Source organism: Acanthaster planci, linkage group LG04, assembly GCF_054643075.1.
Source record: "Acanthaster planci isolate LZ-2023a linkage group LG04, COTS_SCS, whole genome shotgun sequence".
Taxonomy (NCBI): domain Eukaryota; kingdom Metazoa; phylum Echinodermata; class Asteroidea; order Valvatida; family Acanthasteridae; genus Acanthaster; species Acanthaster planci.
This window is the reverse complement of record NC_141780.1, coordinates 21,902,394-21,917,972: the sequence shown is the minus strand read 5'-3', so window position 1 is coordinate 21,917,972 and position 15,579 is coordinate 21,902,394. Positions and strand designations below refer to the sequence as shown.

Below are 15,579 nucleotides of genomic sequence, written 5' to 3'. Positions count from 1 at the left end.
ACGCGTATAATTACAGTCATTTACAAAACTTTGGGACCACCCTTACAAAATGCATTAACCTGATGGATAAAAAGCAAACTGAAACCAATCAATCATGGCAACGTAAGTTTAATTTCAATGTCTAATATTAGTGCCTTGGTTGAACAGTTATTTGACTACATTTCCATGATTTGAAATATTAACAGTCTAATATTTAGTGTGCCCTCCTTTATTTACAAGACCTGCTATTGCAAAAAATTAATTCAAGTGGGTATATAGCATTACAATGATGTTATGCACCACTGTAAAAAATCTTATGTAATCTTAAAATGAAACATTGTAATTCAGACCCAGTGACAGAAATAACAACAAACTTACAGGTGGTCTTAAACTTTTGCAAATGACTGTAAATTAATACATGTACATAGGAAAATATGTGTGAACATCTTCCGAATATTTAAATCTAGTGGAAATACTACATAAAGAAAACGCAAGTAGTCTCCAACCGAAGGGACCCCCCCAAGCGTATCTGTGGTCCGCTGTTGCCCCTTCTGTTAAGGTTTTATTTGTGCCCGTATAGAAAAGTTTTCACGATCATTATTTCATCCGATATTTCCTTGTTTTTCGGACTGCTTGCCTGTTAATTTCTTAATAGTTCGAGTGGTACCATTTCATTTGTAATGATGAGATGAAAGACATTTTTCATGGCCTACTTCCTTGTCACGTAAACTCGACACAGAATATTAGTATCACTAGATGGACTTTTGCATCATTTTTCTATTATATCGATTTCGACATTGTATAGGTCAAAACCAGGAAACCTGTTTGTCAACCAAGCAATCGAAACTAAATAAGGTTCATTCTGCACATTATTTGCGGCCTTATTTTGTAAATTATTTCTAACATGCGTAATTAGCACAAACGATAGCGCGCCTCAGTACACTTTTGACAGTATAACCCACTCAGTTTGAATAAACAAACCATTTGAAATAAAAGCACACGCAAGCAGCAAGGTTTACACTACAGCCGACTCCATTGATTCAACGGAACACATTTATCGTTTGTATAAAGGTTCTTTGTTTTCCTTAATTTAAACGCAGTTTTGAAAACTTGGTATCAAAGCGAACACCTCCCCTCAATAAACTCCACCCTGTAGATATGAGTGCACATTATTGGCGAATGTGAAATATAATGCTCCTGTTAGTGTAATCCATGCGGCGTGAGTAATTTTTTTTTATTCTGAGATCTTCAGGCCCCGAGGCAAGATGGTCTAACTACATCTGAGTCACAGGGCTTGCCTTTGAGCCCCAATCTCAACTTTAGAAAGCGCAATCACACAGACGGTCAATGTCTTGGTAAAATGCAACAAATTGTTCTACATTGACTAAACAAGAAAAGGACATGTGCCGGTAATGACTTGACATTGGAATTGGCTAATGTGACAATTTATTCGCAAACGAATATCCTTTGTGTGATGACAACATTATAGGTTAAAATTAAATGAACCTGTCCCAGTTTATTGCATCCGGGTTATTTTGTACTTTGCTCAACCTCCTTCTCTAAATCACTGCACTGATTCAAAATATTTTCTGGTTTCACTCTGGTCATATGATTGCGGTTAGGAGTGAGGATGGAAGTTTTGTTTGAATGTTACACTCATCAGGGGAAAGACATATACCACCACTTTACATGAAGATTTTTTTCAATTCGGAATTGTTGTAACGTAGTTTAGAGTTTTAATTTGGGTTTTAACGCAATTTTATGGAGATTTTTCTGTCATTTAAATGTATACGATTTCTATTATTGTAATGCAGTCGTGAGCATGAGCATAATATACATTAAATGAATTATTAATTATTAATGAATTATTAAGATCTCTCTGAAACCAGTTCTGTGCTGAAACACGCTCTTCCCACGCAGTCATTGTCAAAGTTCAAAGGTGAAAATAAAGATTACTCCGGTCACGTGGTGAAATGATACCAAATTATACAGAGAAACAAACTGAACCCCTGTAACGAAACAGCAGTGCTGTCTCTACATACCATGGTAAAGTTCATGGTAACGAGGAACTCTTGGTTCTTTTTACTGGACACCGGCTGACACATGATTGGAGTACGAGACAGGAACTAGATGTACTGTACCCTAGCGCTGAAAACAAGAATGTTCGCTAGAAAGTTACTTCTAACTGGGCTTCTTATGCCTATCTTGAGCAGCCTGGTCTTCTGTCAAAGTAAGTACCACGTTTCCTGAGTTAATTGAAGAAGAAAATTCACCTGTAATGGGGACTTTGACAGATTCCTGGCAAAATCGTGTGTGGTATTTGGAGGAGTTTGACAGGAAATACATTCTCTTGAATAATTGTGGACATAACAGCTGACATGCAAGTCTACCGATTCTGTGCTGGCCTAAATAAATGTAGTTTTCGAAATCATACACAGATACTTTTTCCAATATTAGCATTAATTCCCGGTGGATGTCTCAACCATCACTGAAGTCTCTACGACTGAAGAGAAAAGTTTCATTTTTATCTAAAAACAATAATCACTTGCAGAATGTAATGTTTTTCAAAAGAGGAAATCTTTATCAATGTTTCCATAATCTCTCTCAAATATTTTGTTTCATTTTTATGACCATTATGGTCAAGTAATTTGATTTTATTCATGCCTAAAGGGTAACCTAAAATTTGTCACATATGCTGGTTCTCTAGGAGTTTTCCAAAAAGATTTGTGACTTTAGCTCTCCTACCTTTGATCTTTAACATTCTGTTTGTGTGTGTCTGGCTGCTTTGAGTTCCATTCAGACCGCTCAGGAGCTCAAGCTCTTAAAAGTCGGCCAAATAGTCAGGAACTAAATAACCTTAAATGTTAAACAAAAGGAGACATGGAAGAAGTCTGACATAAATACATTTCTCAACCACTGTGTACGTGTAAATATGTTGAACAGCAAGCGTATACCGAACCTGCATTGGCCTCAATACATTGAACTCTTGAACTCATGTATAGATGATATTTCTGGCACTAATATAGTCGGTGAGTATTTGGGGGAACACCAAGCCACAATAGTTTCTACATCAAATCACAACTTATTTGAGATTTCTTTGTCTGCTACTAGACTAACAGGAATAACCTTTCATTTCATTTCAATTTAAAATTTTCAAAAAGCCGTATTAGAGAAGTCAACCTTCACAACAGTTTCAACCACCACAGACGTCTTGACGACTGGAAACCAGTTTCCAGACGTGACCAGCACAACAAATATTGCCACGGAAAAGGAAGAGACCACAATCGCCGATGAAGTGACAACAGACACGGCTCAAACATCAAAATCAACCAGTGCCGCAGAGGCGACTTCTTCATTGGCCGAGACTACTTTAGCATGGATGAAAAGCACAGGCCGATCGACCGTGGTTGCAACCATGTCCCAGACATCACTATCAGGTGAAACAACGCAGGCATTCACAGCGGGCCCGGCAACCACTATTCTGACCAGCCAAGCCGCTTCCTCATCGGCAGAAAGTCTCACGACGTCCGGTGCAACCATCCCAATTCAAACCCCTCTAAATGATGTCACCACTTCCAAATATGAGACCACATCGGCTTCTGAGACAACAGAAACTGTCGACATCACAACCGAGGAAACCACGATTGTTCAGGATACCACGTTAGTCTTTATGGAAACCACCACATCGACAGAGAACACAACTAAAATTACACCTTCAGTTATGAGCATCACCACCGCTACAAGGACAAAAACTTTGGAAAGTACAACTGAGGAACTAGCCACAGCCATTCAGACCTCGGTCGCACTGTCATCGGCAAGCATAACTAATGCCACTCCATCAGCTCAAACCACGATCTCCAACATAAACACCGTGACGACATCATCAGGATCAGCGGCCAGTTTATCCGTGCAAACCACAGACTTGCAGGCTACCACCATATTGATAGGGGACAGTGCAACAACCGTAGAGAATGCAACATTTGGTGGAACCCAACAAAGTCAAACTGGAACAACTGAACCTACAGCTCCGGTGGCTTCAACCTTTCCAAGTGAAACAACAGAAACCTTTGTCAGTACAGTAAAGGAAACCACTCAAGCAACTACCACATTCAACATAGCAACTACAACACTCTCAAACAATGCAACGTTTGTTACAACTTTACCGACGCAAACCATACCAAGAGAAATAACCACTCAGACGGCCCCCACAGCTCGGAAAACAGAATCTGTTGCCATCACCACAACATCCACGGAAACTGCAACAGTCAATGCGAGCACATTGACCCAAACGACACCAACTGAAGTTGCCACCCAACTTCCGCTCATGACCTCAACATACACTTCAGAGAAAACCACCGTTCAACCTGAGCCTATGTTGACCACGACCACCGCAGTATCCACGGAGAGTGCTACGGTTGGCTCAACCCCAAGGAACCAAACCAATGTGACTGAACTGGGCACTTCAACCCAGACAACAGAGTTAATGGAAACAACACAACTCATGGTAAAAAACATAACTAACCAAACCACAGCGGCCATCGTTACCGAGAAAACCACAGGAGGGCATGCTACAATCACCTCACTCAAGGCAACAAGTACAGTGTTTGGGACCACAACAAAGGCAACCACCTCGACCATCAAGGCCACGGAAACTAGTACCACCATAGAACCTCCAAGAAAAGGTACAATCATTCGTTCAATTTCATAACAATTTATCAATTGATATCTCAAGTTACCACATTTCATGCCAAATTGCAACTGTGTTTGTATGAAAAGATACAAAAGAATATCAATATAAGTTAAAATAAAATGTGATTTGAAAAGACATAGCAAAATGCTATTGAAACTAATAAGAAAAAATTCGTTTTGATTTAATTAATAATAACAATGAAGTGTGAATTTTTCTTTAAAAAAAGCACAACAAGTTGTTCCCAAAGTTCTTTAGTTGTTTCCAAAAGTTCGACCGGGAAGCATTTTTGCTTTATTTTTATATCAATCATTATAAGGAAATGTAATTTTATATTAACTTTCAAGGGCGGGTGATTTTTTCTCTACTTTTCCGGAGGTTTCCCCCCCAAAAGTGAGTCAGGCTTTCGGCTTTGTGTTTGATCTTGATGGTTCTATGTGCTGATGAGGTAGTGTGTGTTTGGCTGTTTTGTGTTTTAACTAGACTGCTTAAGAGCCCAAGCCCTTTCAAAATTTGGGCAAATAGAAACTCTGCTAAATGAATAATTTTATGCAAATGAGCTTTATCCACGATTTCGTTTCCGTGATATATTCTTCAGCTTTAAATGCTTTTGTGCAACTTTCCACTCTCCTAAATATATTTTATATAACTGTCCAACATCCCTTTTTGGTTATTATTAAAAGTGCACCTTTAAACATTCAAAGTTTCGCATGCTTTTCCAAGGCAGTGAGGGCGCTGTTGCTTCGATGTCATTAATCTCCCGGTCATGATGTACAGGGGGTTTCCATGCTGACTGTTGACGCAAAATATGCCGATTGAAAATATTTGTAAGAAAACTCTGCTCATGTCAGAAGTGAAACAACAGCGAATAAGGGAAGTAAACAAGCCCTTTTTGACAGCAAAATATTAAGCATTCTGGCTTAATTTAGCGAAGAAAAGCTATAACAGTGAGATTTCTATCTCATAAATCAATACGCAAATTGCATTAGCATCCAAAGAAAACCTGGGCCGTTTTCCGATACTCAACTTCGTCCTCGTGTAGGAAACCAATCCCCGATTGTGGGCCTGAAGCGTTTAACTTAAATTGAAGTACTCTAATGTTTTGCTAATTTGCATCTTACTTGATGTTTTGTGGCACTATCAGACTTACAAGTGCGCTTACATCCTCAAAGTCAGGAAGTAACAAAAAAAGTTGAAGCCTGAGACGGAGCCTAAAATAAGTATTAGAAAACGGCCCAAATGCCATAAAGACGGCTCCGAGTGAATCAGACAAAAGGAATATTGCACAAGTAAAACTGTATGGTAAGAATTGCATGGGTCCTTTAAACGAAAACTTCACATGATGCAGAAAAGCACCTTGTATTCTCAAGTTACGTGAGGGTTCTGGCTGACGTGTTTATATAGTGATTTTCTAGTTTATTCTGGTCTTCAGGCAAGTGTTTGCCTGAGTGCACGTACATAGTTACTTCAATACATTTTTACACATACATTTTTGAGAAGGTTTGCAGAAAAAGCAAATTCTGCTTTTTGGGATGTTAAGATTTTTGAAAATATGAAAAATTGAAATTGTCTGCTTATTTGAAGCTACCTGTCCGTATGAGGCCCTGCTATTTGCTGGGAACATTCTGACTTTCTTGGAAACCAGTGTTGGATCGAGTGCTAAATCGCTGGAGGCATGCAGCCTCACGGAGCAAGGTACGAGTAGCTTAAACGAGATGCGTTTTCACTCGATATCGGTTGGTCTGTTGCTAAATCATCATTTGACCCATTTACTTTCCATCGCCAAATTAAGCCATGGAGGCACTCAGAAAACAATAATCAATTTGCAAAACAGTTTGTGACATCTAAAGATCTTGTCAGCAATTATCACCATGATCCCAGTTTTTCATGTATTATTTGTTCGCACTATCCCGATATTTGCCGCAAAATTCTTCATTTTGCGCCGCTGCAGCCCCCTTTAGCCCACATAGCTGGGATGTAGGTCTATATTACAAGTACATGTGGAATTTGAAAAATGATCGGATTTCTTTCCTTTGGTCTGGTACTAGAGTTTCAAGCTAGACCAAACCGTATGAATCCTGCATTCCATCTGTGCAATCAGCAATAATTTGTGATGTAAATCCATACTGTTTTTCAGATGGTCCGGCACTCGCCTTTCGACTGTGCGTTGGTAATACCAGTCTTGCCGAATGGCAGGAACCCGTGCTGAATAATTGTACTCCAGATGTCAATGATCAGCTAGATAGCTTGAAAAATGTGAGTAGTTGTGGAATATTGTTTGATTTACCGGTATTTAAATATGTGAACATTATCATAGTTTATTTTCAGCAGGGCGGTATGTCATCACCAGTTACTCAGTCTAGGGAGACTATGCTTGATGCGCCCCTGCATTTTTGCTGACGGACCGGATGCGCGAGTGACAGTCCCTATCGCAATTGGAGCAGCCATAGGCCTATACGAAGTTTTGACTTAAGCTGTTTGCTTAATATGCTATTTTGACAAAATAAGCTCACTTTTCAAAGCACAGCTCCCGCACCCCAAATATCAGGTCTTAAATGAAGCATAAGGGTATATAATTACGCATAATTTTAACAATAACACAGTTATTGCCGAATGAAGGAGACCAGTGAAATTGGTTTCATTTTACTCTCAGAAAACGGTGACAAAAGATAATGTGGAGAAGGTTGCAGAACTTCTGATCTCTCTGACTGAAAACATCTCCTCCATTGATGAAGCCGCACTGTCTTCCACAGCTGATGTCCTGGACAATATTATTAATATTAGAGATTCCTCTCCGGAAGTAAGTTACGCTTTCTGAAGTTTCAAATCTTCGAGCTTATGCCGACTAACTATGGAACAGTAGATGTTCACGAAAGTTTTGAAATTTGGATAAAGATGTGACATTCTTGTTCGGTAGGTCACATCTGATGTCGTGAACGTGGTGAACAACCTCCTCCAAGCTGATCAAAAAGACAGCGGTGAACCAGCTGATGATTCATCCTCTCGCATAATCCAAGCCCTTGACAGCCAAATCTCGCACGTTCTCGCAAATGGCGCGAACTTCTCCGAAGTTACGAGTAGCCTCGCCGTCAAGGCGCTGAGTGCCTCTCCCAGCTCTGTCGCTGGTGGGGTTGGTCTTGTTTGTATGAAAGGAACGACTGGAGAAGATCCCTTGACGGAGGGTAGAGTCAGTGTTTATTATTCCGAGTCAGCAATTCCCATGGATAAAGTTGAGGCTTCCATCTCTCTTCCGGGGGAAGTACTAATGAACTTCGTTTCAGGTAGATTGTGCAATATTTTCGTGTGTATCCCCTCGTAATAATGTGTAACCAGGGCTGTAATGAGGTGTCCTGAAGACCCTCGGCACCAGTGTCCCATTGGTACCCTTTGGAGCGCTGGCTGATAAGCACTGGGGCCTCGCATTTTATGCCGATTCGACTTGAGCTGTATGCATTAAAGCCAGACCTAACTGCTCCAAAATCCTGTTGGAATCATGTGCATCAGACAGACAAATTTCACGCAAAAATATAGTAAGCAGGAGGTCGTGGGATCGAGTCCCACCCGAGTAAGCTTGTGACTTTTTTTCGCAAGCTCTCGGACAAGCACTGAGCATACAGTGTTTATTAATATATACGTTAGGTAAGGGCAAAACCTGTTATATAAAAATATAAGACATGAATATAACAGGTACGTCCGCAGTTTCGGCCACAGTTTGAAGACCCCCCCCCATTTTTAGGCATATATTGCTCAGAGTAATGCTTCATGGATAATCCCGACCCTGAATTTAACATGTCCTACAGCTGCTAAAAGTTAAGAGGTCAAGTCAAAGTAGCCTGCCCTTTTGTTTAACTTATTTGCTTTTGAAAAGCGCTGACCTCCAGCAAAAGATGAAGTTTAAAGATTCAAACTTCGTGTGCCCTGCAAAAACGACGTAAGCGCGCTTATGCCCTTTTGTCGGAAAGCATGATTACAGCAGAAAAACTGTTCCGGTAAAAGGGCATGAGAAACACAGCGTCACTCTCTTTATTTAGTAAAAACCAGATAAAATCTTTTACAAAATCAACACAGACTGTACAAAGAGGAACCTGTGAACAACTTGGGAAATTTTTTGTGAAATCTTTACATTTCATTAAAATAAAACAGTTGCATACATACGTCCTTTTGCCGTGAAAAGTTTTTTTGCAATGATCATGCTTCCCGGCTGAAGGGCGTCAGTGCTTACGCCCTTCTTTCAGGCACACGAAAGAAAAGCCGAGAAAAGTAGTTTCGAACAGAAACTAGGAGTCAATTAATGTACTCAAAAACACTTGACTGTTGGCTGCTTCTAAGAACTGTTGGTATGGCGTATATGGTGTGCGCAAAAAGTCAATATTGGTAATGACGCTAGCCAACTGGTACCTGGCACTTGAGTACATTGCTGGTTCCTTCTTTGCCTGTTTTGGGCCGCTAGGCTTATGCATTGCGTGTTGTTACATCGGTATGTTTCAACATTTCGGCTGTCTGTTACTAAGGTGTGTTCAAATATTATTGTTCACCCACAGAAGGAGGAGCAGTTCCCATCAGTTTTATCCTATATCAGAATACCAAGTTGTTCCGCTCAAAGAAGATTGCTAAAGCTATGGAAGATGCTTCAAGGAATCTTTCCATTGCCAGTTCTGTCATATCAGCTACAGTGATCAACTCCACTATTGACGATCTTCCGTCCAAGACACCTGTTTCCAGCACCTTTGCTCCTCACAATTGGCAAAAACAGGTAGAAGAAAGACTACTGTGTCAAGCATACCATTAATCAACCACAGGGCCAATGACAGTAATTATTGTAATGGGGAGGGGCTTTGTTTGAAAATGTGTCTTTGAAAGAAATTTATTTGAAAAGGAATGGTTTTTTTTACCATACAGGAAAGTTGAGGACCCTTTCCCGAAGAGACCGGAAAATATTTTGAAGTTTCCGGGGAAAAAGAAATTTCCTGTTGAATGGACATACTCCATGACTTCATTTCATCTCGAAACAATTTTTCAAACTTCTTTCTCAGATAAACCAGAAATCTGACAAAATTAAAGAAAGTCTATCATGTGTGTTCTGGGACTTTCGTCTTGAAGATGGAATCGGTGATTGGTCGACAGCGGGCTGCAAACAAGCCCGCTCGGGTGACGGACGGACGGCGTGTCATTGCAACCATGCTACCAGCTTTGCCGTACTTGTGGTAAACTATAAAAAAATAATCACCTTGTTTTTTTTTAAATCGTTGTGTTTCACTGACAAACCTTAATACCCCCCAAAATGTGAAGATGCTTGTCAAAAGGGGCGTCTGGAATTTATAGTTTCGAAATTAATTGTGTCCACAAAGTCTTTAAAATCCCAAGAACTAAACACAATTTGTTTCTCCAAAATCCTTGCAATTCATGATTGAGATTGTTTCAGTATGTTAAGATACGAAACAACTGAAAGTGTCTCTGTTTTTCTTTTAGGATATTCACGGTCAATACTCCAGCTTAGCCTTGGATCTAATTAGTAAAATCGGATGCGGTGTTTCCATTGTCTCCCTTGTGGTTACTATCGTCGTGTATCTGGCTGTCAAGTAAGTTTGATGCACAATCGTCAATTTTTGCAATTTTCAACAACACATAATTACTTACAAAAATCGAATGTCGAGCCACGGAATGATTTCTCTATTGGTAATACAACAAATACTTGATTTATGAGATGGAAAAGCTCAGTCAGTTGTGATTTAGCAGCAGTGGCGGCTTTAAAATGCTTAGGGAATTTCCACTTCCAAAATCAAAACGGGAGATTAGAAGACATTGAAAGAATTTTTAAATTCAATTTTATAGATTCTCTTCAGTTCTCCGGCTTAAAGTATCCCTAAAAGTGCTGGAGGAGCGTTGCTGGTTTTAATGCCAATGTGTATTTCCATATTCATGTCCAACAAATCCTTGACATAGTACAGCAACTGCGTCTGTTAGTCTTGGTATGCTTGTATTAGTAGGGCCTATCCATATTCATGAGCAACAAAGCTTTGTTTTACTAAGCAGAAGTTTCTGTGCTGCAACTGGTTCAGCATAATTTGTTGAAGCTTAGCGCATTTTCTGTAGTGTTTCATTGTTTAGTCAATGCAGGACAGCAAATCAATGAGCAACGTCAAGCAAATTATTTTCAATGGCCCGTAGAAACCTGTACGCGCCTCTAGTGGTGACGTCACAGCAAAGGTACTGCTTGGTGTTTCAGAAATAGCAGAATGCTATTTAAAATTTAAAATATAAATTGGGATTCAGAAATGGGTATTTGCACGAGTAATGTTTCAGGCTGGTGTAGAAGTCATGTTTAGGCAACCTTGATGTATGCAAATGTCCTTAGATTGACTTGACTTATATCTTGTGGACAGAAAATTTCGAAAGAAGACAGCCAGTCACATCTTGATCTGGTTCTGCCTGTCTCTGCTCTGCCTGTACGCCGTCTTTCTGTTCGGGATCGAGCAGACGTCTTCTCGCGTGGTCTGCATCGTCATGGCTGTCTTGATGCACTACTTCGCCCTAACCTCCGTGTTTTGGATGGGTGTGGAGGCTACCAACCTCTATCTCAAGCTAATCAGGGTCTTCAGAGCTGACGTGAAGCACTTCATGATCAAGGCATTCATTGTAGCTTGGGGTGAGTGAGATACGGGTTTCGGGTCCCTGGGATGGAGGTGGCCTGATTACACGTTTTCTCCTAATCCGTGGTTTGCTCACTCACGAACAACATACACGTGCATGCAAATTTTGAGCGGTCCACGTGCCAGACAATTAAAGTCGTTCGTCGAAATGGAATAGGCTCTGGGATTGTTCAAGGTGTGCTAAGCTCACATCATCACACTGGGAGCCCGTCTATTGGCCACAAGCCAGAGATAAAAAATTAGGATGTCTTGCATGTTTGAATTGCCGAATCTACAAGTATATCACTGGGCTTGTTTATTTCACTTGGATCTGAATCTCAAGGGTCCCAAGGCGGGTTAATTAACAATGCTTTACAATTAAAATGACGAAGTGCCACGGCCTAATTTGTTGGTGATATGATGTCTCCCCATAGTCACCGGAAGAAAATGACCACCCAGTCTAAGTTTATTGTATCTACAATTCTTTTTTTCAAATTTAAATTTAAGCCAAATTTGGTCTTTCTTTTCAATAGGGCTGCCAATGATAGTCGTTGGTGTTATACTTGGTGTGGATTACACTGTATATGAAAACACAACAAGGTAACTGATATTTGAATGTTTTTCTTGTTCAAAATGGTTGTCAGATGTCACATTACTGTTTCTAAATTGAGGTAGTCAGTTAACCTTGCAAAAAAGAAGTGATTTATGTCACAAACTGTTATCAGAAGAATATTTACAATTTGGGTATATCGGATTTCGTCTAGCTTTATTTTTCAACTTCTGTTTAATAATTCCAGCTGCTTTCTGAAGCCTGGCAATGCCTTTTATTACGGTCAACTGCTGATCATCGGGCTGGTCCTCCTCTTCAACGTCACCATCTTCGTACTTGTCATCCGCCAGCTGACATGCAAAGCTGACAAGTCCGTCTGCTTCACCGTGAGAAGCAGACGAAGCAAAGTGGCCAGGCGTCTTCAGAACATGGTCTCCATCTCGATCCTGCTGGGTCTGACCTGGATCTTCGGTCTCTTCTCTGTCGTCGAGTCCACTAACTTCATCTTCCAGATCCTCTTCTGCGCCTTCAACTCCCTGCAGGGGCTTTTCATCTTCCTGCTGTTCGTCGTCCGCCAAGGGTACCTGACTAGAAGAAGAAACGAGTACCGGCTCGATATCTCGACGTCCAAGCGCAAATTCCAACTCGAGGTCCCCGAGAACGCTTTGTCGATTCCCGACGTGGAGGGTAACAACGAGACGACGGTGACAGAAGAGCTTGGGATGAGTTTGATCTCGGAGACAGTGGAAGAAGAAGGTGGTTTCTCTCGTGGTACGGTGACATCCTTCACGAATGGTGGCGTCACAGATGAGGTAGAGGGAGAGGGGTCAGGGGAGGGAGCCAAAACAGTCAGGAAAGAAGATAGAGTCTCTGACGATGCAGTCATGTCTACCACCTCACCAAAAGAGGGCGACAACGATACTACAGAAGGAAGGGGCATTAAGGAAAGTGCCCCGTTGATCACTCTGTAAAATCTACCAGCGGTGGGCAGATGGTCGTCTCTCGAAAGTTGAGCCAACTCGGGCTCTTTGATTATCTCTTGAGAATTGATATTAAGGCAAAGATAACGATGTATAAGTATAAGTTAGCGGCAACTGGCACATGCATATTGACTTTACTTCGAGCGAGTAAAGACAAATAGAATTTCGTTAGAAATGAGAAGAGAAAGAAGATTCAGATGCACTTCGTAAATAAACGCGCTGTACCAGACCACCATGTGTTGGGTCCAAACAAAATAAAAAACTGAAAAATCTTAAATTGTTCATTGTTTGCACCAAATGACAAGACAAATAATATTAAAAATGATGTAAACATGCAGAAACCCAGACTTTTAGGTTTTGTTCTAGGCTCTTATAGTTTCTACAATATTTCAACTGTATGATTTAAAAATGTCTTTAATTAGTACTTATCAGTTAATATTTACTCAGAGTAAACTGAGTTCGACGTAATCTGACATAAATGTATCTGCTAAGGATAATGTTAAAATTGTAGATTAGTCGTTTAAATTTACATTAAGGAGGTGAATTTGAATAAGCTGAAAGTACGGAATGTGCTAAACAAAACATGCCAACGGCAAAAGTGTCATGTGTATTGCCAAACGAGTGGCTAATTGATGGTCTTGACGCGCACATTTCGACTAGAATTCAAGCTAAGATCGCATGAACTACGATAAAAATACCTATACCGAAAGATGGATTGTTGTGAAATAGCCTTAGAACAGTGGCGCATCCCGGGGGGGGGAGCTTGCCCACTGGTGGATTTGTTTTACGAAGAATGCTTCATAGGTGAGTGAGAAAGTATTTTTGTTACGAAGAATACTTCATAGGTGAGTGAGAAAGTATTTTTGTTACGAAGAATGCTTCATAGGTGAGTCAGAAAGTATTTTTGTTACGAAGAATGCTTCATAGGTGAGTGAGAAAGTATTTTTGTTACAAAGAATGCTTCATAGGTGAGTGAGAAAGTATTTTTGTTACGAAGAATGCTTCATAGATGAGTGAGAAAGTATTTTTGTTACGAAGAATGCTTCATAGGTGAGTGAGAAAGTATTTTTATTACGAAGAATACTTTATAGGTGAGTGAGAAAGTATTTTTGTTACGAAGAATGCTTTATAGGTGAGTGAGAAAGTATTTTTGTTACGAAGAATGCTTCATAGGTGAGTGAGAAAGTATTTTTGTTACGAAGAATGCTTCATAGGTGAGTGAGAAAGTATTTTTATTACGAAAAATGCTTCATAGGTGAGTGAGAAAGTATTTTTGTTACGAAGAATACTTTATAGGTGAGTGAGAAAGTATTTTTGTTACGAAGAATGCTTCATAGGTGAGTGAGAAAGTATTTTTGTTACGAAGAATGCTTCATAGGTGAGTGAGAAAGAATGTCATAAGTATATTTATTTGTCAAATATTAGCCCCCATATCCTAAGAAAACAGCACCAACAAATCAAAGCAAGATGTCGGGACCGTGAGTAAGGCGATATTTTTTGTTTCTCCTCAGCATCATGTTGAATGGGCCGCATTCGATTTTGAATTTGCCCCGGACACCAAAGCCTGGATATGCCGCTGTCTTAGAATGATTATAAAGTAAACAACTATTCAATCAAATACATTCGAATGTTTTTTCAAAGTCAAACACGTTTAGCTATACATGTCTGCATTGTGAGTGCATTGTAAAGTTTTCGTTTAATGCATCGCTGAAGAATTGAAAAGTGACTCTTGATATTTTTCTCATTTCCACGACTCTTTGCATTTATAGTTCAAAACGATGCAAGCTGGAATTTGAAAATCATGCCCCCAATTTTTTTTCTAAGTTGATGCTCCTACCAATCGTACAAATAATTACATACTCCAAAACAACGTTTAGAAATGGCTGAGTTCGGGTGGCTTGTTCTTGTTTGTTCACGAACAGCTGGATTTGTGTTCGTGGGTCGGCCTCTCGAACGCCGGGAACGTACACCCGGTTATTACAACTGGTGGTTATTTGTGGAAAGCAACATGCAACATGGCAGCGTCCTTGTGCATTTTTTGAGAGTTAATGTCAAATAACTGGGCTAACTCCTTTAATTTCCATTTAAAAAAATAAATGTCTGTCATGGAAAATTATTAATGTTAATTTTGCAAAACTTTCCATTGTCTCCGGCTTTGTGAGCCATATCGATACTTTTTGCAGCTGTTTAATTAAAAATCAAATCGCACGGATTTTCCGCTTGGTCGTGTAAAATCCTGACGAGGAGGTGGTGTGTGATCCTGTACTGAGAACAGTGTCTTGGGTCGTGTTCCCGCCGCTCGAGCGCGAGAACACGAAATCTGTGTCAAGAACTGGCCGCCCGAACTCGACCAATACGGGCAATTCACAATAGTGCGCCTCCAAGAGTTTGCAACGCGTTGACCAATCACAATGTGCGAAATTTCTCGACCCAATGCGCGTTTGGAAAGGGTCGACAAATTTCACGCGTTGTGATTGGCCAACGCGTGGCAAACTCTTGGAGGCGCACTATTGTGAATCGCCCGTATTCTCTCAAAGTGACTCATGGCGTTCAAAGATGCCACGTCCTTGTCATCCATAGGGAGTTACTCGGGCATTAAGTCCGTAGCAGTGGGGTAAATCTAGTTTGTGCCAAGTAGTGGGGGATGCCTTAAACATTTCCTGGCCGTGACAATTCGAAAAGCAGAGTAGGGACAGTGAAGATTGGGGTGGGCGAGGGAACTGCCGGACATCGCATAACACCAGGAAGCACTGA

The 15,579-nt window shown here is 40.4% G+C and overlaps 1 protein-coding gene across 1 annotated transcript; it reads left to right on the top strand.

The window, feature by feature from the left end:
- The first annotated feature begins 2,019 nt into the window (after window positions 1-2,019).
- On the top strand, window positions 2,020-15,037 carry LOC110984098 (uncharacterized). The gene is made up of 12 exons (XM_087136071.1): window positions 2,020-2,209; window positions 3,141-4,661; window positions 6,251-6,361; window positions 6,804-6,922; window positions 7,320-7,466; window positions 7,584-7,947; window positions 9,208-9,419; window positions 9,700-9,870; window positions 10,136-10,245; window positions 11,050-11,312; window positions 11,829-11,895; window positions 12,093-15,037. The coding sequence occupies exons 1-12, from the start codon at window positions 2,110-2,112 to the stop codon at window positions 12,814-12,816; spliced, it is 3,909 nt and encodes a 1,302-aa protein (XP_086992197.1). The 5' UTR covers window positions 2,020-2,109; the 3' UTR covers window positions 12,817-15,037.
- The last annotated feature ends 542 nt before the right edge of the window (window positions 15,038-15,579 follow it).

Coding starts and splice junctions, on each gene's coding strand:
- LOC110984098 (XM_087136071.1), top strand. CDS start 2,110: ATGTACTGTACCCTAGCGCTGAAAACAAGAATGTTCGCTAGAAAGTTA. Junction 6,923..7,319: donor AGCTAGATAGCTTGAAAAAT/GTGAGTAGTTGT, acceptor TTTTACTCTCAG/AAAACGGTGACAAAAGATAA. Junction 7,467..7,583: donor TTAGAGATTCCTCTCCGGAA/GTAAGTTACGCT, acceptor CTTGTTCGGTAG/GTCACATCTGATGTCGTGAA.